This window comes from Cajanus cajan, chromosome 8 (genome assembly GCF_000230855.2).
Source record: "Cajanus cajan strain Asha chromosome 8, NIPB_CcT2T_4, whole genome shotgun sequence".
Taxonomy (NCBI): domain Eukaryota; kingdom Viridiplantae; phylum Streptophyta; class Magnoliopsida; order Fabales; family Fabaceae; genus Cajanus; species Cajanus cajan.
In genome coordinates this window covers 1,813,963-1,836,512 of record NC_138524.1, presented here as the reverse complement: position 1 = coordinate 1,836,512, position 22,550 = coordinate 1,813,963, and the positions used below count along the sequence as shown (strand labels likewise).

Below are 22,550 nucleotides of genomic sequence, written 5' to 3'. Positions count from 1 at the left end.
TAATTATAAAACCAATAGTTTCAATTATATACTAATTTGTTATCGAATAATAATAATAATAATAATAATAATAATAATAATAATATTAAAAGTGTATTTTATTAATTTTTGAAAACTAATTAAACTTTGAATTATATATAGAAATGAGATATAATGACATTAATATAAATTTTACCGACTATATCATCACTCAATTCAATTAAATCATAATTCTTTAAAATTTACTATTAGATTAAAAGTTCATTATTATTAGATTATATATACAAATTTTTATATTAATTTAAAATAATTTAATATTTTATTCATGTAAATTAAAATTGACATAATATATATATGTATATATTAAAATATATTAAAATAAATATTTTAATTATCTTTAAATTATTATTTAATTTTAATAAAATTTGACATAAACATACAAAATAATATGAAGTTATAATTTAACGATTGAATCAACAAAATTTATATTTAATTAAAAATTATTAAATAGTATAATAATTAATAAAAATTACACTAGTGTAATATATATATATATATATATATATATATATATATATAATATTAATTATACATTTATAAGTGATCCTGTGTTTGTATTTTTGTCTAGTTTAATATGAACAGTGAATCTATTCTTTCTTGCTTCTAATTTTTTATTAAAAAGTGAGAAATTTTGGTTCAACCCGAGTTTAAAAGATTTCCAAAGACAAGGTTATTTTTTATGATGAAGGCAAACAAAGTTCCTTAGTTTTTGCTAAAATAACTGTCGAATGGATAATGGGGGCAAGGTTATTGAATTGGTTTGGTTGATAGATACATACATTAAAAATAAAATAAAAAACATAGAAAGGGTTGCCTTCTCCGGATGGTAACAATAGCATGACCCATACATGTTGATAGAAAATGATAGATGTGAAGAAGGAAATGGACAAGTCGATCGTAGCTCCATTCTTGTTTTTGTTAATGCTTGGTGAACAAATTAAAGCCAGCATATAAGACACAGACTATGAATGCATCCATCCATTTATCATTTTTTTCTGAGTAATATCACTCTTCTCTTCTGTGCCCATTTTCTTTTGCTTTCGTCCATACCCATGAAATCGGAATAACCGTTTCCCTATCGTGCCAGACCTACTTTTTTGCTTTGACCCCCTTTGTCTCTCTCATTCTTCATTCATCATTTACAAAAATAGACATAAAACAATTAACCACTAATATCTGTTTGTTCAAAGGGGAAACAAAACTCATCAAAAGTGCAAATTCAACTAATAAAAGCTAGGATACATCCTATAATCACTACAAATCCTGGTGCTTAGTAGTGGGAAATTAAGATAGCATGCATATAATCTTAAATTTGAATTTCAGTGGCAGCTTGAATATTATTTACATGTCTCTCAACATATATATCTCGTGACTTTGCAAGGTAAGTCCAAAACAGATACACAATTGAGATACATAACACAATCCAAAACAGATACACATCTCTCAACATCGCCCTTGCTGCTACATGTTTGAGACGTTGCTATCAATGGAGGTTTGGCTCACATGAAATAGACATAATAATAAGACATATCATTGGAGTTCAGAGAGCTAGTGACGAGGATGCATCCCCAGCACGTTCTATGTAGTATTTAATATTTTGTTTTTTTGTTTTTTTTTCTTTACTGTCTTGTGGGGTAAAATTGAACTAATCATAACAAGTGAAAAATGCTCCATCAGTGACCTTATAGATGAGAACATGATTCAAATGGACGTCAAATTTATTAGTTGCTCATCGTCAAGGTGTCATAAGTCATAACACAATCTGACGACTACACCTATAGTCTATGAGTCTGGACCCAAGTCATAAATATAAAAAGTGTTGGTTAGTTTCTTAAAAAATAAGAGTAGAATTATTTTATATGTGTTTCATTATACATTTAAATTTAATCTATTATGTTTATGATGTTTATGTTGTTGGATACATTCACTATTTTTTTTTACGTGATATTTTTTTTATTGAGTTTATAATAGTCAAAATTCTATTTAAGGAGTTTATTGTTTTCCCTAAATCATTGAATTTGTTATTATTTATAGTATATAACATCATCATGTATTAAGAGTGAGGATATGAAACTCTTCTAGAAGGATTTTATGTAAGATAGAACTAGATTCATAATAGATAATAATAGTTAGAGATTAATTTTTCATAATTCTTATTTTTGCTTTCATTCGATCTAAAAATGTTATTTTTTGTGTTTAATATCAGTAAAATTTCAAACAAAAAGTTGAATGCTTGAAGAGACTAGTTAGCTGGAAAGGAAGGAATTAAAGATAAATTAAGATTTGTAAACATGAACAACACGATCATCAATTGTAAGACTAAGTGAATGAAAATAATTCTTTCCACTCACTTGTATGTCCAAACACCTACATGAAGAGTCATAGGAAATAACAAATTAAAGAAGTAAAAGTAGAGAAAAAAAAATAACAAACCATAAATTTATATTAAACCTGTACTACCTGTCATGAACATACTCGATCGTAGACCTAAGAACAGTTCCATATTTAAGCCCTTGTATTATTGGTTTTAAATATGATTGCTTCGTAAATGATGTCTACGAAGACATTACTTTTTTTCTTCTTCTTTGTATTATTTGTTTATTTATTCTTGATGAATTCTCTCTCCCTCTATTATATATATGGGCACACACAGAAACTCTGGTCAAATTTGCAGTGAAGTGCTTTCTTGAACAAATACCATAGTTGCACAAAATAATGGAAACAAGCAGGGGACAGAAGCTGTTTTTATTTGGACTTTTAGAATGAGAAAAAGACGCATATGATGGTGGGAGGCACCGTGACTTTGACATAATTCTATCCCCTACTCATTGGTTTCTTTCAAATTTTACCATTCTTATGTTTTATAAAAATTAAAAGCAAATATTTCCCTCCATTCTATATTGTTAACCTCTTCTAAGAGTAAGAGGTTTTTATTTGTTTTTTTTTTCATTGCAATACCAAACGGATATAGTATCTTTCTGGTAACGGTTCTATATATATGTAAAATCACCGAATCATATACTATATATGAAAATAATAAATTAATCATTGAGAAGAATATATTTGATGGCATCGACAAAAAGAGATTTTACTTTAAAAAACTCGAAATCTAAATCAAAACAATAATTTTTTTTCTTTTCTAATTCAATTGACAGGGTTAATTGTTGTTTGTCTCTTTTCTATGTTTTAATAATAATTAGTTACATCTCACAACCAATTACTCTTTTTTTTTTTAATTATTGAAAAAGCACGTAATTAAATTGTATTATTTTGAATGTGTTTTTTGTATTATCCGGAAGTTCATGGTATGTGCTCTGCCTCTCCCATACATCTGAATCTTTATTTTATTTTTCCTTTCTTGTTCAGTTGTTCTAAGTTTTGGTTTGTTAATTGTTATTTAATGGTGTTTTGAACCTATATAATAAATGATCATTTGTTGTTTTCGTTACGTAACTTAAAAAAGACTTGTTGATGTTCTTAACACTCGTCTGCTAGTATGTAGTTAGTTTTTGTTGTTTTCTTCAAGAACCCTCCAATTTCGTGATTTCATCCCACACGAGGCACAAACACGAAAAACAAATAATCGTGCGTGGAGAAAATTTCGTACATTATTGTTAGCCATGATGAGAAGATATGAAGTGCTATTATTTTTTTATTGGGCTTATCCTTTCAAGAGTTGGCCCAGTATTTGTTTATATATTAAAAAAATATTAGTTTATTATATAAGATAAAAATATATGAAATGAAATATTAAAATTAATTTTAAAAATTGAATAAATAGAAAGATTGACATGTAATATTTATATAGGGTGATTTAATTGGTTTTAAAGAAATAGTGCAGTAGTTAAATAGTTAAGTAATGAATAATAGTGTGATTTGCTGTGAAAATCAGTTTTGGAGCGAAACCGCATTACGTATTCAGATCTGCCCTAAGCCATGGGAGACGAGGAGGAGGAGGAGGCGCTGCCGTGCGTAACCACCGTTTCCGGCCAATCAGCCTCGGCCACCAACGCTCTCCGCAAATTAAACCTTCTTGACATACACGCCGATGATGCCGCGTCAGTCTCCTATCTTGATTCTTGCGCAATGCACTTTCATTTTATTATCTCCGATGATAATAATTTGTTTCTGACTTTTGATGCAGTGGCAAGAAGAAAAAGAGAGGCCAACGTGCTGTTGGACCTGATAAGACTGGAAGAGGTCTCCGCCAATTTAGCATGAAAGGTTTATTCATCTTTTCCTCAGTCGTATTTAGGATTACGTTCTAGCAACTGCTCCTAATTTTCGTTGCTTCTCTCTAGTGTGTGAGAAGGTAGAAAGCAGGGGAAGAACAACTTACAATGAGGTTAGGCGCTTCGTTACTTTATTTTCTAATTTGTTTTGTTTCTAAAATTTAATGTCATTACTTTTGTATTATAGGTGGCGGATGAGCTTGTTGCTGAATTTTCTGATCCAAGCAATACTGATTTGACCCCTGATCAGGTTTCCTCTCCTTCGTATGAACGATTTCTATATTGTCTCTAGTTTGCAAATGGAAGGTGTAAAATGAAATTAAGTTTTGTGGACTTACTTTTGGGGGTGAACATTTGTCAGCAACAATACGACGAGAAAAATATCCGTAGAAGGGTCTATGATGCTCTGAATGTTCTAATGGCAATGGATATTATTTCTAAGGACAAAAAGGAAATCCAATGGAAGGGTCTTCCTCGTACTAGTGTGAATGATATTGAAGAGCTAAAGGTTTGTCCAGTCTCGACTTGTTAATTTTTCTCCATGCAGCTTGTGCTTTTGCCTGCAGTGATGTTTTGAGTTAATCCAAAAAATACAATGAAGGACCATTATAACTCTGTAAATGTGTTTTATTCCAACAGACAGAGCGTCTTGGGCTCAGGAATAGAATTGAAAAGAAAACAGCATATCTGCAGGAGCTTGAGGAGCAAGTAAGTCCTTCCCACTCTCATTAAATCAATATGGGAACGAAATTGTGTATTTGGTTCTCGTCGTTTGAAATATGGACTTGTTGAAGACCTTGACAAATTACTTATGTTTTATGTTAAGTTTCCGTTGGCTAATTACTTGCATTATTTCGTCAAGTTCGTAGGTCTTCAGAACCTTATTCAACGAAATGAGCAGTTATATAGCTCAGGAAATCCTCCTCGTGGAGGTGTATCTTTGCCGTTTATTCTGGTACAGGTACATCATCATCCCATTATCTCCTGTTCTGATTTCCAGTACAAATTGTTGCTCAATTTTAACTTGAATCTTAAATCTGTAAGATAATGCTTTTATTTTATTGTTATCAACTCCCTATTCGGAATGTTCTGAGTGTGTTTGTTTTGTTGTTAAAAATTTGCAAACTTAATGGAAAAGATAGAAAAAACTTGCTCTGTATTTTGGTATTTTGGAAAGAGTGATTTCACGTTTTCGTTAAAAGAAAGGACAATTAGCCTTAACTATAAATTATATAATATTTTATTATGAAACCAGATCCCACTCAGTTGTGATAGAAACTGCTCAGAATTATAGGAAGAAAGCTTCTATTAACAGAAAAAGGGTACAAATGATGCCCAGGACTTTCGAGAGGCCTGGAGGCCTGGACTCTCAACAACAATATGAATTCCCTCTCAACCTCTTTTCTTATTTATAGGCAACATGCCTTGTTTCTCTAATTATCTTAGCCCCTACGCTAGAAATATATTTTTTTTCTTTCACTTTTTGCGTGGATGTTCATTTGAATTTGCCAACTGAATTAATTTTTATATAAACTATTTTCTAATGGATATTATCAACTCATATTGATAAGTTCACCTTACTCAGGTTGCCCTTAGGCATTATATCTACTCATGGCTTTTATGGGTCTATATAGAGGATTCTTGTTCATGGTTCATAGAAAGTTTCTAACTTGTTAATTTAATGAAAAATTTACTTACCCTACTGTGATTTTACTCTTCATGGCATTGCAATTTAATTAACCTCATTTATGGCCTTTTAAAACTGTAGACAGGTCCTCATGCAACTGTGGAAGTGGAAATATCAGAAGATATGCAGCTTGTTCATTTTGATTTCAATAGGTAAGAAAACTACCATTGCTTCGCTTGGCACTCTTTCAAGTTTTGAGTGATGATGCAAGTTTATTTTTTAGCATGTATGCAGCTGCTTAATTTAGTAGTGTCATAAAGTCAAGAAAGTCAAACTAGCGTAACCTGTTTTGATCAAACAGTCACACGCCAAGGCCACTAAAAGAATTTTAAAATAGAGAAATTAGGGATGCGGTTGTGGTGGCTGAGGTGCGAAGTTTTTGTCCCTATGTTGGGAAATGTCTCTGCCACTTCCTATTTATGCTTTTTCTTGTCTCTCTGCAGTACCCCCTTTGAGCTGCATGACGACAATTATGTTCTCAAGGCAATGAAATTTTCTGAGAAACCACAGGATGACAATATGACACTCAATCTTAATGATGGAGGTGAAGGTTCTAGCGTTTCAGGCTTGTGTCAGCCACAGGCTCTTCCTACAATTTTAAATGTGTCAAATAGGTCTCCAACATCACCTCCTCTCCCTGGCATATTAAAGGCAAGAGTTAAGCAAGAGCATTAATCTATAAGTTTATTATATTATGTTTCCTTATGTAAGCATGTTTGTATATTTTGTAGAGAAATTTGCTGCAGTTGTTAGACCGTTATAGTTAGTCATTGGTACAGCCAAGTCATTCTGTAGGTTAGGAAGCAGACCGGTATGTCATCTTTGTTGTTAGGGGTAGACTTTGGCACATTCCTTTCCCACATATTTTGACTGTAACTTTGTCCCCTCTCTAGTGAGACAAATCGGTTTGTATTAGTCCATAGGTCATGGAATGGAATCCAACAGCATAGGATTAATTTTCGAATTCACCGATTTATAGTGTAAAGTTTTCCAGCTTAGTTGGTATTTGGACCAATGCATCTTGTTTGTATTGTAGCATTTACTAGGGTCCTCTTCAGGCTTTTTGTTCTATTTCGAAATTACTTGGATGGAAATTTACCTGTGCTACGCTCGATACTCTTTCAGAAGGTGATTAACAGAATAATTGATTTAAATGGGTGTTTGTGCTTTTACTATGTTGTGGCGGTTTTATTAAAAGTAACTCTAAAATCGGCTAAGAAATATTTAATGAAGGATGCATTAGATAATAGGAGTGAGGAGTTTCATCCTGATTCTTGAGGAATGATTGACGTTGGTCGTTTAAATGCTTACTTATTGGATGGAAACCGATTCTTGTGTTACTAGTGTTTCGTCTTCCATTTGCAAGTTGTTTATATGTAAATTGAAAGAAAAAAAAAAAAAAAAAAACAGTTCTTGATATTTGGATGACGTCTTTTTGAGATTATATCAACAGAAAAAAAATGTACTTATCTAATGTCTATCATGTGAGGGACATACAAAACTTGAACACGATTTTGTTGGGTGAAAAAATTTAACACGAGATAATTATTTTTTTCTTATAAGGTTTACTTAATGTGTTTAATTCCAACTTTTTTTGGGGCGGTATTTGATTTGGTACTCGTATTCAGTATAACTGTATGTTCAAGTTATCAAATGATTTTTCGCGTGTTAAGATCTATCTGATAGCTAACCAGACACCGATCACTGGGGTCTGGAAGCAACAATTAGTATATTTAACAAAAATCATGGCCACAGAAAATATTATAACATGGCAGAGACGTGAAAGCTATACAGAATAGCTTCTTTGAAGACGCAGAAAATCACGTTCATCGGGAAAGTTGATTGGATGTCATATCTGCAATCGCTTGTGCCAGCATTTGCAGAATTATAATTTTTACACGCTGGATTTTGACGGATCAATTAGTATACTCAAACTTGTTAACATCCTCAAACTTGCACAGTAAATTAATCATCCCAAGTAAGAGTAATTCGTGTTAAAACTCAAAACGTGCAATTTTCTTTAGCAGCTAGAAAGTGCTGTTGTAGGTAATTGGAGTTTTTACAATGATTTTCGTTTGTGTTAAAGTAATATTTAGTCAGCAGAAAATGAGTATAAATTAATTTTTAATTATTAATTTTAAAATATTATAAAACTATGGGGAAAGAAAGTCATTATTTGTTATATGAAAGTAATACAATGAATTATTTTCAGCTATTGGAAGGAAAGTTGAGTGCTCATCTCCATCATAAGTACCAGATATTATACAAATTACAAAGGAAGGTACAAACTGTTTCAACATTTCCTTATTAAAATAATAATGCTAAAATCTTATTTTGGTCCCTTATAATCTTTTTTTGTTTCAATTTAGTCCTTCATTAATTTTTGGTCTCAAATTAGTCCCAAATTAATTAATTGGTTTCAATTTAGTCCCAAATTAATTAATTAGTTTCAATGTGGGATTTCCGTCCAAATTATTTAAACGGAGTTAACTTTTGGCCACGTGGATGCCACGTAGATGCATACGTGGCATCCACGTGGATGAGAAAATTCTTTTTAATACACCTGGATCCGGAACGGCCCGTTCTGAAACTGGAACGGGCCGTTCTGGTTGCAAAATTAAAACACCACCAGTGAAGCAGAACGGGCCGTTCTGCTTTCGAAACGAGCCGTTCTGAAATCAGAACGGGCCGTTCTGCTTTCAGAACGGCCCGTTCCAGAACTGTGAATAAAATATTCTTTACTTAATTGTGTTTTTGATATTATAATTATGCAATTTTGATCTCTAAGGTTTTAATTGAGTAATTTCAGTCCTTAAAAGATTATAATTGTGTAATTTTATTCTCACAATTTTTAATTGAACAATTTTAATCTCTCAAATATCATAATTGTGAAATTTTAGTCTTTTTCATTAAAAATTTAATAATTTTAAAATTTTAATATATATATATATAATGTTTTAAAACTATATAATTGTTTGTTTATTTAAATTAACGTATATTTTTTTTTAATGTATCAAATGATATATATTTACTATTACTAAATAAATAAAATTTATATATTATTAGTATTTTAATATTACTGATAAATTAATATCAATAATATTTTTACCCTTTTTATAAATAAACTAATAATTTGATAAAATATAACTTAATATATATTAATATACTTTTACAAAAATATAAATATATAAGATCATATATATATTTCTAATTAATATACTTATATTTTTGTAAAAGTATATTAATATATAACAAGTTATATTTATCAAATTATTAGTTTATCTATAAATATATTAATAATATTATTGATATAATATCGAAAATTATAATATACGTTAATTTGAATAGATAAATAATTATTTAATTTTAAAACATTATATATATATATATATATATTAAAATTATTAATTTTTAATGGGAGAAACAAAAATCATACTATTATGATATTTGAGGGACTAAAATTGTTCAATTAAAAATTGAAGGACCAAAATTGCGCAATTGCAATTCTTTAAAGACTAAAATTATGCAATTAAAATCTTGGAGATCACAAAACTGCACAATTGTAATACTTGAGAGATAAAAAATGCAATTAAACCAATATTCTTAATTAATTTTATTAAAAAATATAATAATTAATAAGATAAAAGAAATATCACTTTATAATTTTTTGCAACTTATTTAAGATTAAAGGAATAAAATGATAAAAATTAATAAGATAAACATAATAAAATAAAATATATAAAAAAATATTAATATATTTATTTTATTGGATATAATAACATAATTAAAATATAATTAATAATATATATTTTATAAAATTATTAATATTTTATATATAAAAAAATAAAATAAAACCGGAACGTCCCGTTCTGAAACTGGAACGGGCCGTTCTGGTGCATTTTGGGTGTGTTAATTTTGCACTTGGAACGGGCCGTTCCGGATGCAAAATTAACACACCAAAAGTGCACCCAGAACGGCCCGTTCCGGTTTCAGAACGGGCCGTTCTGGGTCGAGGTGTTTTCAAAAAAATTCTCATCCACGTGGATGCCACGTATGCATCTACGTGCCGTCCACGTGGCCAAAAGTTAATACCGTTAAAGCAATTTGGACGGAAAGTCCCACATTGAAACCAATTAATTAATTTAGGACTAAATTTAAACCAATTAATTAGTTTGGGACTAAATTGAGACAAAAAATTAATGAGGAACTAAATTGAAACAAAAAAAAATTATAAGGGACTAAAATAGGGTTTTAGCCAAATAATAAAAACATTGGACTTTATTCATGAAATTGGAGAAGGAAGGAACAAGCGGAAGATGTTAGATGCTACGGTGTTCAGTGGATTGCGCTTGGACGGAACTTGCAACTAGTTTTGATCTCTTCTCCCGGATTGTTCCCGGCAAATCCAGCATCCACCCACGCAGAGTAGCCTCCTCCCATGTTAACAATTTGTTTAAATCCCTGTATTTACCGCATCATATGTTATGTTAACAATATTTCTTTTTTACTTTGTACCAAAATTTCATTCACATTACTTTTTGAAGTGTAAAATTTGCACGTAGTGAAATGACGTGAATCAAGGTTGAGAATTTGAGATTAGTTTAAAACTTACTGAATCAAGCAGATCAACGGAGGCTCGGAGTGATCTTCCTCCACTATTGCAAGCCTGAAATTATGATCATTAATCATACGCCACCATTCAGCATCACTGTATTTTGTGGTTTTATATTTTAAAGAATTAAAGGCTTCATATTTCTTACCACAATTAAATGATCCTCATTCTTGCATATTGCTGCCACTTGGTCAACAAAATCTGGATTTTTCACCCGTCCTGTTCATTTGCAAAACATAAACAAGAAATCTCGTGTCACTCAACAAATGTTTGCTGAGTGAAACGGTACAAAACATTTTTTTTTTTTTTTTGCAGGGTGATAAATTCATATTTGTCAAGGTACTCAATTTTTTATACTAGAAACTTGAATCAAAAGATAAGCTGTCATTCACATTACCAGCTTCTGTGATGAACATATAGGGGACATTAAGAGCATTCTCAACATGGCTTTTGTTGAATTCCTCTACTGACCTATTTTAGGGCCAAAAGAGTCAACTTTAGTTTCCTTCTTTTTTTTCTTTTTTTTTTATCGGTTTGTTCCCAAACAATTTACAATAGAGAAGGAAATCGGAGAAATTCAAACCCTTTACTACCTAACATCCAGATAACGATAACCAGATGAATTGAGAAGATCTTTGGCAGCATGGACATCTATGGTTGCAACATTTTGATGACTACAAACAAGAATATATCAGAATGTGAGTGCGAGCCATATATTACGGGCACAAAATGAAATATATAACCAGTTTGGATAAACTTTTGAAGAGAAGAAAATAAAAATGAATTAAGAAGATAAAATAACTTAAATCAACCTGTGCAGTATCTGTCAGAATCTTGAACATGGGTAATACAAGTTACACCCATTTGATGTGGCCACGCATCATAAAGTTCAAGGAACAAAAGAGGAGTTCCATAGAAACAACTCATTGTATTTTTTTAATATGAAAAAGATGGTAAATGATACATTTGAGACTCTTATTTATAGAGTTTATTGTGTCCTAATATTATAACTAACCAGTAACTTCCTAACTAAAAACCACAACTAACTCAACCTCTATTCATGATTTCTGTTAGTATCTACTTCAACTTTTCCATAAATTATCGTTTAAGAAGTGCAAACTGCAAAGGAGAAATTTGATTCATCTTATTTTCTTCTCCTTATAGATACTAGGTGAAAAATTTATCTAAAGGGGTTCATGAAACTTACTCCTTTGGTGCATCCATTCCTTTCTTTATGGACCAAGTTTAGCATTCAGGAAGTCAATCAATGCCACAGACTTGTATGAACGAAGTGTATTTATGCTGTGAAAAATTGCTTTGCTAAGGCCTGTGGTCCCATTAATGTTGACCTTTTAATTGGCATACTTTATTTTGTTTACAAGTAATGTCAATTGTACAAATTGGACCTGGCCATGAGCATATTAGCGTGCAAGCCACCTATGCAAATATTATAGAAAAATGGCAATGTGCTCATAGTTTCCCTTTTTAAAAAAAAAAATTATACTCAGACTCACTAATAGTGTTTTAGTATTTGATCCCACCATAATTGAAGGAAAATATCAGTTTACTTATTTTTTTTCCATCAAAATTGTAGGAAAATAGTAGTTGACTATCTTTAAGATGAAGAAATAGTTTATAATTAATGTGCATTTTAATTAATTATCTTTTATCCGAAATAGTTTATAATTAAAATCAAAATCTTAGATCAAAACCGAACATGCAGTAACGCAGGTTTTATGCGAGGTAAATTGGTAATGATGACATGCATTTTTTTTTATTGCTGTCTAACCTTCTCATTCGTTGCTGCCGTTGATGGGCCAATGGAGAATGGGCCAACCCATTTGAATTTGGGGAAGAGGCCCGATCCACTTCATGTACATTCTGGATGTAACCAGTGTCGTTTTGCGCATGGAGGGCGTGTGGGTTCCAATTCAGAAGGACAATACAGTACGCTGCGATTCCTTCATTTCCCGAGCGATTCATTGATCAGATTCGAATTGTGTGATTTAATTTAGGGTTTGGGAGATGGCGTCGAGTGTTTTGAGGAACCTGATGAGATTCTCTTCATCGAGGAACACGAGCACCAGAAGTTTCAGCCTCGTAACCTCTCAAGTCAGCAACCACACCGCCAAGTGGATGCAGGTACATTTCTTCCCGAATTCCGATTATCATTCATCATAATCAAATATCATTGCAAATTACATCACGTTTATTGCTCGCATATCCCGAACAACACCTTGTGTTTGATTAAACTTGCTCTGGAATCAAATTAGGATTATCACTTTGTTTAAATATTACCTGTTTCGGAAATTAGTTACATTATTTATTTGGTAGAATTTTGTGAAATGTTGTTGGTCATTGTTATTGGCAAGGATTACTCATTTTTAGCCCCTGGTGGATCCCCTTTTACTTTTATTATTGTGTTAGGTTTCTTCTGATATTTGCTTCTATATGAAATTCTCGTGGATATCCACTATATAAGATTTTGTTCTCTTTCAACTAGCCGTAGAATTAGGGAATAAAAAGAAAAATCAGGGATAGCTTAGTCACAGATCGTATTCGTGTATGCATCTAGGGAGAGAATGTGATAAAATAATGTAGTAAAACACGCTAGGTGGAAAAATTTGCCGTGCGAGAGGCTTTCTGAGTAACTTGTGTGGAATAAATCTGCATTTGAGGGAGGAAACTTGAAGAACCAAAAAGTGAGAATTAAAGTTGGAACATACCCTGAGGGAGGAGATCTACGGTGTCCGAATGGGAATTATTGTAGGTTTTCTTGTTTAGGGAATCTATTACTATCCCTTCAGATCTACACCCTAGGGTGACTAAGGTGCAGTTTTGATGGAAAAACAGTACCAAATTTAAAATATCTGGAAAAACTGAAAAACAATTGGGTTCAGTTCTTCATTTGAAGAAAAAACAGTTATTGTTTATTTTGGTTTGGTAATTCATATTTTATTTGATTCAACCTTTAAAACTTGATACGATGACTTTTTCAAGAGTACATAATAGGTTGAATTTAAAATGCAGCAAAACCTTACTTAAGTGATAAAAATGCTGAAAGAAAAGCAGCCATTAGCTCTGTAGAATCATTAATAAAAGTATGATTGATTTGTTCCTTGTAAGGCTAAATGGATGGATAGGGATGTAGGGTTGAATTGTGGTGATCAATGGCAATGGTGTGAATGCAATACTTCTCAATAACACTGGTATATAAATGAACACCCAGCTTGATTCAAAAAAATGGAAGGCTCAGTTCACAATAGAAACTTTGAACTGTTGATCAGCTGAAGCAACTTCAAATGGTTGAACAATGTAGATAACTTCAAACTTCAATCAATATCCAAGTGACAGTGGATTCAAACAGTTGAATGTGGCAATGGCAGCTTTGAAGGGGAACAAAGACCAGAGTTAAAAATTTGTTCGAGTGAATGATATGCTGAGTATAATCTTGTAGCGAGATGAAGAGAGATGTTAAAAATTTTGGATTCTACATCACTAATAGATATGTCTTTTTAATGATTAATAACTGTATATAATTTGGTAAACCGTGGATAAATAAATTGAAATGCTTCATTGCTAAAGAACTGAATTGAAATCAAATGAAATTGGTTTATTGTATATTGTTTTTCCTGGTTCAGTATGGATCATTACAATTTGAGTTGATTTATGTTTTTATTTTTTTCTTGACTACCTCTATCTATCCCTCTTTGGCTGCTTTGCCCTGCAGTGTTTCCGACTTTATTTAGTTTGTTTTGGGCTTTTGTCGTCTTTTATAATCTAAAATAAAGAGGATAGTGGCTAACTGATGTCGGTTAGCTAATTCCTGCTTACAAAATTGTGGTCAGCAACATGTGAAACTTTCGTTTGTTTCTACTGTCTGTGATAGGATACAAGCAAGAAATCGCCAATGGAGCTGATTAATGAAGTTCCTCCGATTAAGGTTGAAGGCAGAATAGTTGCTTGTGAAGGAGGTACACCTTTTTTAAAATTCTATTCTCTTTGAACATGCACAATATTTAACGGAGATACAAACCTTGTATAGTTTCCGGTCCTACATTATTAATTTCATAAAAGTATAACTAATTTGGATACGCTGTTGGTGGTCTCAGATACCAATCCTGCTCTTGGACACCCGATTGAATTTATATGCCTTGACTTGGCCGAGCCAGCTATTTGCAAATATTGTGGCCTTCGGTATGTTCAGGATCATCACCATTAGGACTGCTTTCTACAAGGATTCTGGTGTGCATGAACGGAATTTTCTGCTGAACATTGATGTTTTTGGTTAAAATGTTTCCCGACTAAATCATGTTGTAACAAATATACATCTTTGTTACCATTTGCTAAATAAGATGTTCATGTTACCATCTTCTGGTGATGTGAGGTTACATTCTTATGTGCAGTTAGTAATTGTGTGAGACTAGAAATGCAGCTTCATTGATCGATCTATTCTATATAAGTAATTCCTAATTTGCAAGCTCATGAATCCTGATAACATTACTTTTCACGAGTCTAATTTATCATATTTAACCTTCAAATATTCGTAGTTATTTAAATTTTCTTTCATTTTAAATTCTATCCAATTATTAACGGAAATATTATAAACATTATTTTTTTTTTTTAATTCGAGGGGCAAAGCCCCGTGTAGCATTGATTTGTATATATATAAAATAGAAGAAAAAATACCTATTGTTTATTGTTAATATAAAATTATAAAAGAAGCTACAAATTTTTTATTTACTTATTTATACAAGGAATGTCACATTTTTGCCACATCATTTATTATTGCAAAGTTTAAGTTCAGATTTAATTTTTATAGTAAAAATGTGAAGTAAATGTTAACGATTAGAATCAAGGGGATCAAAACCAGGGATGGCAACGGGGCGGGTACGGGTTTTATGATACCCGTCCCCGCGAGTTAAACTCATCCCCGTCCCCTATCCGTACCCGTCGGGTATGTGATTTTCATCCCCATCCCCGTCCCCATCGGGTATCGGGTATACCCGTACCCATACCCGTCAATTTTTTTATTTTTTATTTTTTATAAAAAATATAATATTTTTAAATTATTTTTTTATTATATTATAATTATAATTAAGTTATTTCTCTATATTATTTTATAATAAATAATCACACATAAAAAAATATTAAAATTTTTTAATATAATTAAATTGAAAGAGGATATTAAATTAAAAATGTAAATGGGACAGGTATGGGTACGGGGCGGGCATACACGTACCCGTACCCGATTTAAAGTATCGGGTTTTACCCGTACCCGTACCCGGTCAAACCGGGTATTCCCCGTCAAAGTCGGGACGGGTTCAGGTATTACCCGCGGGTATGGGTATATTTGTCATCCCTAATCAAAACTCACTCATCTTAAACTGTATTTTACATTTACCAATAAAATGTGACATGGTATAAAATCTTATCTTTTTAAATATGTAATTTTAAAAAAATCGATTCTAACCAATAAAATGTGACATGATATATAATCTTATCTTTTAAATATGTAATTAAAAAAAACAATTCTAAATATGTATATATAAAAAAATATTTGTTAAGAAATAACTTGTTAAATAAATTTCAATATTTTGAAAGATTTAGTTTTTAACTTTTAATTAAGAATACTTTAGTTTTAAAAAAATAACATTTTTTTTATAAAAAAAAAAACTATTACATTTGCATTTTTAATGACCAGAGCCTGAATTACAAAACTTGTTACTTTTCGTGTACACATTGATCTTTAAATCACAAATTACTACAATATTGGTCAATCAGTTACAGATATATTAAATTAGAATTTTGTGTTCCACTCACTTATTTTAGTTAGAATATATTAATAAATTATAATTATTTTAGATAAAATATATTAAATTATATTTAGAATTATCTTGAAATAAATTATAATTATTTTATCTTGAAACATATTTCGACTAAAAAAGAAACAAGTATACATTAGCACATTCATATATATATATATATATATATATATATATATATATAAGAGTTATAATTACACCAGTGTAACTTTTACCAAGTATTACACCGCTTAATAACTTTATATTAAATGTGAATTTTGTAAGTCCAAATAGTTGAAAGTACATATCACTTTATGTGTATATCAAATTTTGTTAAAATTAAACAATAACTTAAAAACAATTAAAGTGTTCATATTTTAGTATATTTAGAAATAATTATATTACGTTAATTTTGTTTTATAAAAATGAAGTATCAAATTATCTTAAATTAATATAAAATTTTGTATATATGATCTAAGAGTAAAGAACTTTCAATCTAACGGTTAGATTTACAAAATTTACATTTAATATAGAGTTATTGAACAGTATAATACTAATAAAAATTACACCAATATTATTATAATCTTCCTTATATATATATATATATATATATATATATATATACACACACACAACAATATAAACTTTTCATTAAAGAGCATTTTTAAAAATTGTTTTAACTTTTTATATTTTTCAAATTCAAATTATATTTATGATATTTTTAAATATAATATCTATATATTCAAATATAATATTATTTATATACATGATTAATATAAACTTCAATTATATATAATAAGCATTAAGCATGCGCATTTCACCCGTGGTTAATCCTCCACCAAACTAAGCACCCCCATTCTCTATTCCGGTGCATACATGCACAACAATAAAAATAAAAATATTGAAACCCACAAATTATTATTGTAATTAGTACGATATAAACAAATTACACAGGAAAATAGAGCCTCTCCTCGACCACAATAGGGTAGACTTATGGTTTTTCAAGAAATACATGTGAGTTCCAATGGTAGCATGAAACTCTAGTTTATGCTCAGTGGTGAAGGGAGAAAAAGAATATTCAACGTCATAGCATAGCCTGAATCAGCTGTGCTACATTTAGTGATGAATATTGAATACTGATAATCAGCCGTAAATGAAACACTACAAAATTCAAATTCCAAAATCTTCCCATCAATTAGGGAAATCATTAAATCATTAAATAACAGCATGCCCATAACATAATGCAATGGATCAGCCCTACATCATAAGGGTTCCTAACAAAATCTCTAAAAATCCTCATGCCATAGGTTTATCACTACCTGCCAATTTTCTTCTCTGTTGATGCTCTGCAACTTTATAATCTACCACTTCACGGAACAAGCTTGGGTCAAGCACACAATTCTCACTTCCATATACAGCAGCCAGGACACTGGCCATCAGTTTCGCTATTTCTCTTCCAGAAAAGCCATCAGTTTTAGCTGCAGCTTCCTTTAGGATATCATCAGTTAATCCCTTAATTTCTATTTGTTGTGGTTGTCGTTTGAACAAATTTTGAACCAAACCAGATTTTCTTGATCCAGCTTGGGCTATGTACTTGTCCAGATAGAGCTTAAGAAGTTTGAAGCGCTCTTCTTCCCCAGGCAAGGGAAATTCTAGGACCTCATCGATTCGGTCTGCAACAGCTGAATCAAGATCACCAGGACGATTTGTGGCAAGAGCAAGGACTATGTCTTTGGACTGGTCACCAGTTCGGAAGAGAAGGGCATTTAATGCACTTCTTTGAGCTTCACTCATATAAGTCTTGTTCCTCCTGCAAAATCCATCCAATGCAATGAACCATTCAAACAATTTTCATGCAAAGAATGTTGGTTTCGTTTAAGAAAAAACAACAAACATGATCCTGAGTAGGTTGCATCTAGCTGCACTTGATCATCTTATGTTGCCATGAGCAAGGAGATGCATAATAAATGAAAAAACTAGGAACAAGTATTGCTTACTCGCACAGAAATGCATCAGCTTCATCAATGAAAAGCAATAAACCCTTTTTTGATTTCTTAGCCCAATCAAACAATTGGTGTATCTTTGTTACAGCCTGTGATCCCAGTGGAGCAACATCTCCTCCAGTCATTAATGCATAATCTAGTCCCTGCATTAAATTGAAAAACACAAATTGAATAAAATAGCATTTATCTGAAAGAAGAAAATTACAATTAAAAAATAAATAAAATTGATGAACACAAGGATAAACTGATCAGAATAAGAAAGGTAGATGGTATGAAATACTTTAAATTTAGAATAACAAGATCAATGGATAAGTTAAAAAAACATACAGATTTACGAGCTAACTCCCTAGCAGCCATTGTCTTTCCCGTTCCTGGAGGGCCATAAAAGAGAATGTTTCTGAAATGTGCCTGATGGAGTTTTGTATTTTCCGTTGCAGATGACAGCTGTTCAATTCTTTTCTGAAGAGAAGGATGCAAAATCACATCACCAAAACCATTTTGTGAAGCAGATCCTGAATCAGTACGTCGAGATAGGGAGCTCATCGCACGAGAAAACACACCAGACCAGGGGTATTTCCCTCTGGAGGACTCACGAATCAATGATGGTTGTCCCAATATTCTATCAATATATCCCCATATTACCCGGGCACCTTCCCTGGATTAGACAAAAAGACCAATGCAAATATACAATAGCATGAGCCATGACTCCACTAACAGCAACTGATGACACACAATGTCCAATGTGAATAAAATTTTACAACTGTAGCATGCATATGACAACAAAGTGCAATTTTTATATGGGTAACAAATATCTGATGCAAAAGGGGAAAAAACAGGGAAATCAAGTTTAAAATCTCTCAAAACGATTAAGGCAGGAAAAACAGTAATTGATAATGATATTGATAGAAACTGGTTCAGATTAAGCACACCAAGAAAGTAGTTTTATGGATGAAAAGAAAGAATGCACAAATTCCCTGAATATTTGAGAGATCCAAGACTCTCCCTGGCCACAATACTAACTGATCAATTGACTAACTACTCTCAAGTCTCAACCCCGCTTCTTATTTATAGACAACAAGCCATATTTCTTCAACCAACTAACCTAATTAACTATCTAACTAACGGGTATATATAAGATATATCTCATTACTACATTGCCCCACTGTCCTCATTTTTAAAACAAAGTTTGATAAAAAATGTCATCAATAATCAATAATTGCATAGTTAACTGAGTAGATACAGACTTTGAAAGGAATGTTGTGCCAAATATAAGCTTCTAAAATCAAACCTAAAATAGTACTTAGCCGAATTAGTAGCTCATTCCAAGCCTTCTGAACAATGTATACCTTGTAGTGTAGACCCCTGCTGCTAGAGCAGTCACTCCACCAACTGCTACAACCAACTTATTTTGATCTGTTAGAATAGCTTTTAAGCCCCCTGAAATAAATAGATCAAGTTTTTATTAACTCATTGGTATGGAGTTCATCTAACCCAGTCAAGAAAAATACAGCTGGAGTTCATCAAACCAATTAACAAAATACATTAGATAATGGGAATCAGTAAGTAATGAAAAAAAATAAAAAGTGCATCCCTCAAATTACAATATTTTTTATTAATACGGGAAAGTGATAGGCTATATAGATCAAAACCAAATGGTTCACTGAGTAAACAAAATTGTGAAGGTAAAATAAAAGAAAATAACATGTTACTCCAAAAATTAAAGTGAAATGACTTTTTAAGAAAATACTTGTGTGCATACAAAATGATTCACTCCATGCACTTAATACCATGAATGCATGAGTAAAGGCAGTGGTTTTCTTCTTAGATTGTCAGCACTACTCTTTGCATATCGTGCATCTGGTAGAAATGTACCTCCAATATGGTCAAAAGTAGTATTTATGGCAGCAACCCATTTTTCTCGCTCAGCATTAGCACGATCAACCAGCATTCGTCTGTTAACATCTTCTGCTAGCTTTGCTTCATGAGCTCTTCCTTCTGCTTCTGCCATAGCCCTTACTCTTATTGTTTCACGTTCAATCTCAGCCCTCTCTCTTTCAGTTTGCCTTCTTTGCGCTTGAATCTGCTCTTCTGTTGCACGTCGAGCCTGCTCCTGTCTGATTGATGATTCTTCTTGCATTTTTACTAGTTCTTGGTTCCTGGCTCGCTGATATTCATTTTCTGCCTGGCAACAATAATGAAAAATTGAGAAACGCTCATAAAATGACAAAACAAAACCCGCTGTTCAAAAGGCTTAATACCTGCATCCTCTTCCTCGCCAACTCATCCTCATATTTAGCCATTTGGGATTTTGTTTGCGCCTGATGCTGAGCTAGCTTTTTTTGTTCATCATATATTATCCTTTGTCGTTCCTGTCAGGTGAACCAATTGATAATATGCCCGAAAACAAATCACAAGCCAAACACAAAACATCCTGAAGTTGTGCACCCTACACAACACATCAAAGCAAAAAGGTTCCGTCCGAACATTCAATTGTTTAAGGCCATAATTACAAAGAAACAAGATTCTGGTGACATGAATTTCATCATGCAGCAGCTAGAACGTAGCAACCAATGGACATGATTTCTTCAACTATCATATAACTTCAACTAACAATATTCAAATAGTGACAATTCCAAGCAAAACCGGTATGATCAGCACCAGACAGAGTAAAAATAATAAAATTCAAGAGTTTAATTTCCATGCATTGTCGTTATAAATTAAAATCCTTTCACAAGTAGTCAATCAGAAATTCTGCCAAATATAACTTTAAAGTAATTATTATAAAAGTCTACCAAGCTTAATCTATAATTGGATAAATTTTAATTAAATTAAAAATTGAATACTTGTAATCGCACTAAAGCAACGAGGAACAACCTAAATTAACTTACAGTCTCATGCTGTGCTTTCATTTGCCTAAACTCAGCAACCTTTGCAGCAAGTTCAGCTTGCTTTGTCTCCTCTTGCTTTTTGATAGTTTCAAAGACCTACACTAAAAAGAGACAAATTAAAACGAAGCAGAAGAGTAACGATGGGGTCGAATGAAAGGGGAAAATAGGGATAAAGCTGAAACCTTTTTGCCATGGGGTGAAGTAGAAATTTCCTTGAGAGCTTTAACTCCTCTCTCGAGGGCTTCTGGATCAAACCCAGCAGAAGTGGTCCTTGGATGATCGTTTCGCACCTTTGGCGGCGGCGGAGAAGGTTGAAGAACATCGGAAGGATTCGACGGTGGAATTCCGTCTGCATAAGCATTGTTCTGATTCAGAGATGCAGCGGTAGCGGCTGCTATGGCCGAAAAAATCCCAGCTGCGTAGGTTTTCGCCATTGAAGGGAACAACAAGAGGTTTAACCAAAAATGTTTGTCCTTCAGAGGTTTTGGTAGGGTTTCCCACCATATGGATCCAACCCTTTGGAGCTCCGACCCGACTCCTTTTACTAATGGGCCTACTCAAAACAAATTCAAAGTTTATAAAATCATAAAATAAAGCCATTTTCAGGATATGTATGTGGAAATGTCTTAAGTTCTCTAGAGTATTTAAAATGTCAGTTTTGTGCACTCAAATAAATTAGTTATTGGCAGTATAAAAATAATAATAAATTTTAATCATTAAATTGATTGATTATTTTTAGTATATAAATAAAAATATAATACATATAATTGAATAGAGACCAAAGTTATATATATTTATTATTATTAAATAAACAATATATATATAATATTTGTATTAATGATATTATTAATAAATTAATATCAATAATAATATTAATCATGATTTTATATATTAGCAGTACATTAATAAATATAAATTATTTAAAATATGAAATAAATATTTGATATAAATTATAATTATTGGTATGGATAAAAAAAATTATAATTATTGGTATATTAAATATTTATGTAGATTATTAAAGTGAAATTACAATTTTAATTATAAAAAAAAACGCATACAAGCTTTATTTTTTTATTTACTCCAATCAGATGCTTTTGTAAGTTTGATTTTAGAACCATGCATTTTTGTTTCATATAATTTATTCTCTCGTTTAGTTATTTTTATTTAAAATGTTAATATTATTTATTGCTAGAATCGATATTAAGAGTGTGCAAGAATTAATCCCTATAGTGTTTTGACCCGATCGACTTGCAATAATTTAACATGTAAGTTATCAAGTTCATTT

General features: G+C 31.6%; 4 protein-coding genes across 5 annotated transcripts; 2 read left to right on the top strand and 2 right to left on the bottom strand.

The window, feature by feature from the left end:
• Nucleotides 1-3,901: 3,901 nt before the first annotated feature.
• On the top strand, nt 3,902-6,973 carry LOC109798777 (transcription factor-like protein DPB). Of its 2 annotated transcripts, XM_020359172.3 has the most exons (10): nt 3,902-4,097; nt 4,184-4,263; nt 4,341-4,384; nt 4,459-4,521; nt 4,633-4,779; nt 4,911-4,979; nt 5,134-5,232; nt 6,040-6,110; nt 6,402-6,609; nt 6,690-6,973. In XM_020359172.3, exons 1-10 carry the CDS (start codon nt 3,976-3,978, stop codon nt 6,723-6,725), a joined length of 939 nt encoding a protein of 312 aa, XP_020214761.2. In that variant the 5' UTR covers nt 3,902-3,975; the 3' UTR covers nt 6,726-6,973. The 2 variants fall into 2 exon arrangements, with proteins under 2 accessions (XP_020214761.2, XP_020214762.2); XM_020359173.3 differs by having other exon boundaries at nt 3,904-4,097; nt 6,402-6,973.
• Nucleotides 6,974-10,170: 3,197 nt separating this feature from the next.
• Nucleotides 10,171-11,919, bottom strand: LOC109798334 (Rhodanese/Cell cycle control phosphatase superfamily protein). Its single transcript, XM_020358556.3, has 6 exons — nt 11,778-11,919; nt 11,164-11,244; nt 10,968-11,041; nt 10,719-10,789; nt 10,571-10,624; nt 10,171-10,419 (listed from the first exon to the last, which is right to left on the bottom strand). Exons 1-6 carry the CDS (start codon nt 11,792-11,794, stop codon nt 10,294-10,296), a joined length of 423 nt encoding a protein of 140 aa, XP_020214145.1. The 5' UTR covers nt 11,795-11,919; the 3' UTR covers nt 10,171-10,293.
• A 551-nt stretch (nt 11,920-12,470) lies between these two features.
• On the top strand, nt 12,471-15,055 carry LOC109798723 (NADH-ubiquinone oxidoreductase-like protein). The gene is made up of 3 exons (XM_020359097.3): nt 12,471-12,712; nt 14,460-14,544; nt 14,683-15,055. Exons 1-3 carry the CDS (start codon nt 12,596-12,598, stop codon nt 14,790-14,792), a joined length of 312 nt encoding a protein of 103 aa, XP_020214686.1. The 5' UTR covers nt 12,471-12,595; the 3' UTR covers nt 14,793-15,055.
• A 2,208-nt stretch (nt 15,056-17,263) lies between these two features.
• On the bottom strand, nt 17,264-21,748 carry LOC109799127 (uncharacterized). Its single transcript, XM_020359648.3, has 8 exons — nt 21,448-21,748; nt 21,266-21,361; nt 20,636-20,746; nt 20,250-20,559; nt 19,724-19,814; nt 18,705-19,032; nt 18,372-18,520; nt 17,264-18,184 (listed from the first exon to the last, which is right to left on the bottom strand). The coding sequence occupies exons 1-8, from the start codon at nt 21,697-21,699 to the stop codon at nt 17,671-17,673; spliced, it is 1,851 nt and encodes a 616-aa protein (XP_020215237.1). The 5' UTR covers nt 21,700-21,748; the 3' UTR covers nt 17,264-17,670.
• Nucleotides 21,749-22,550: the final 802 nt, after the last annotated feature.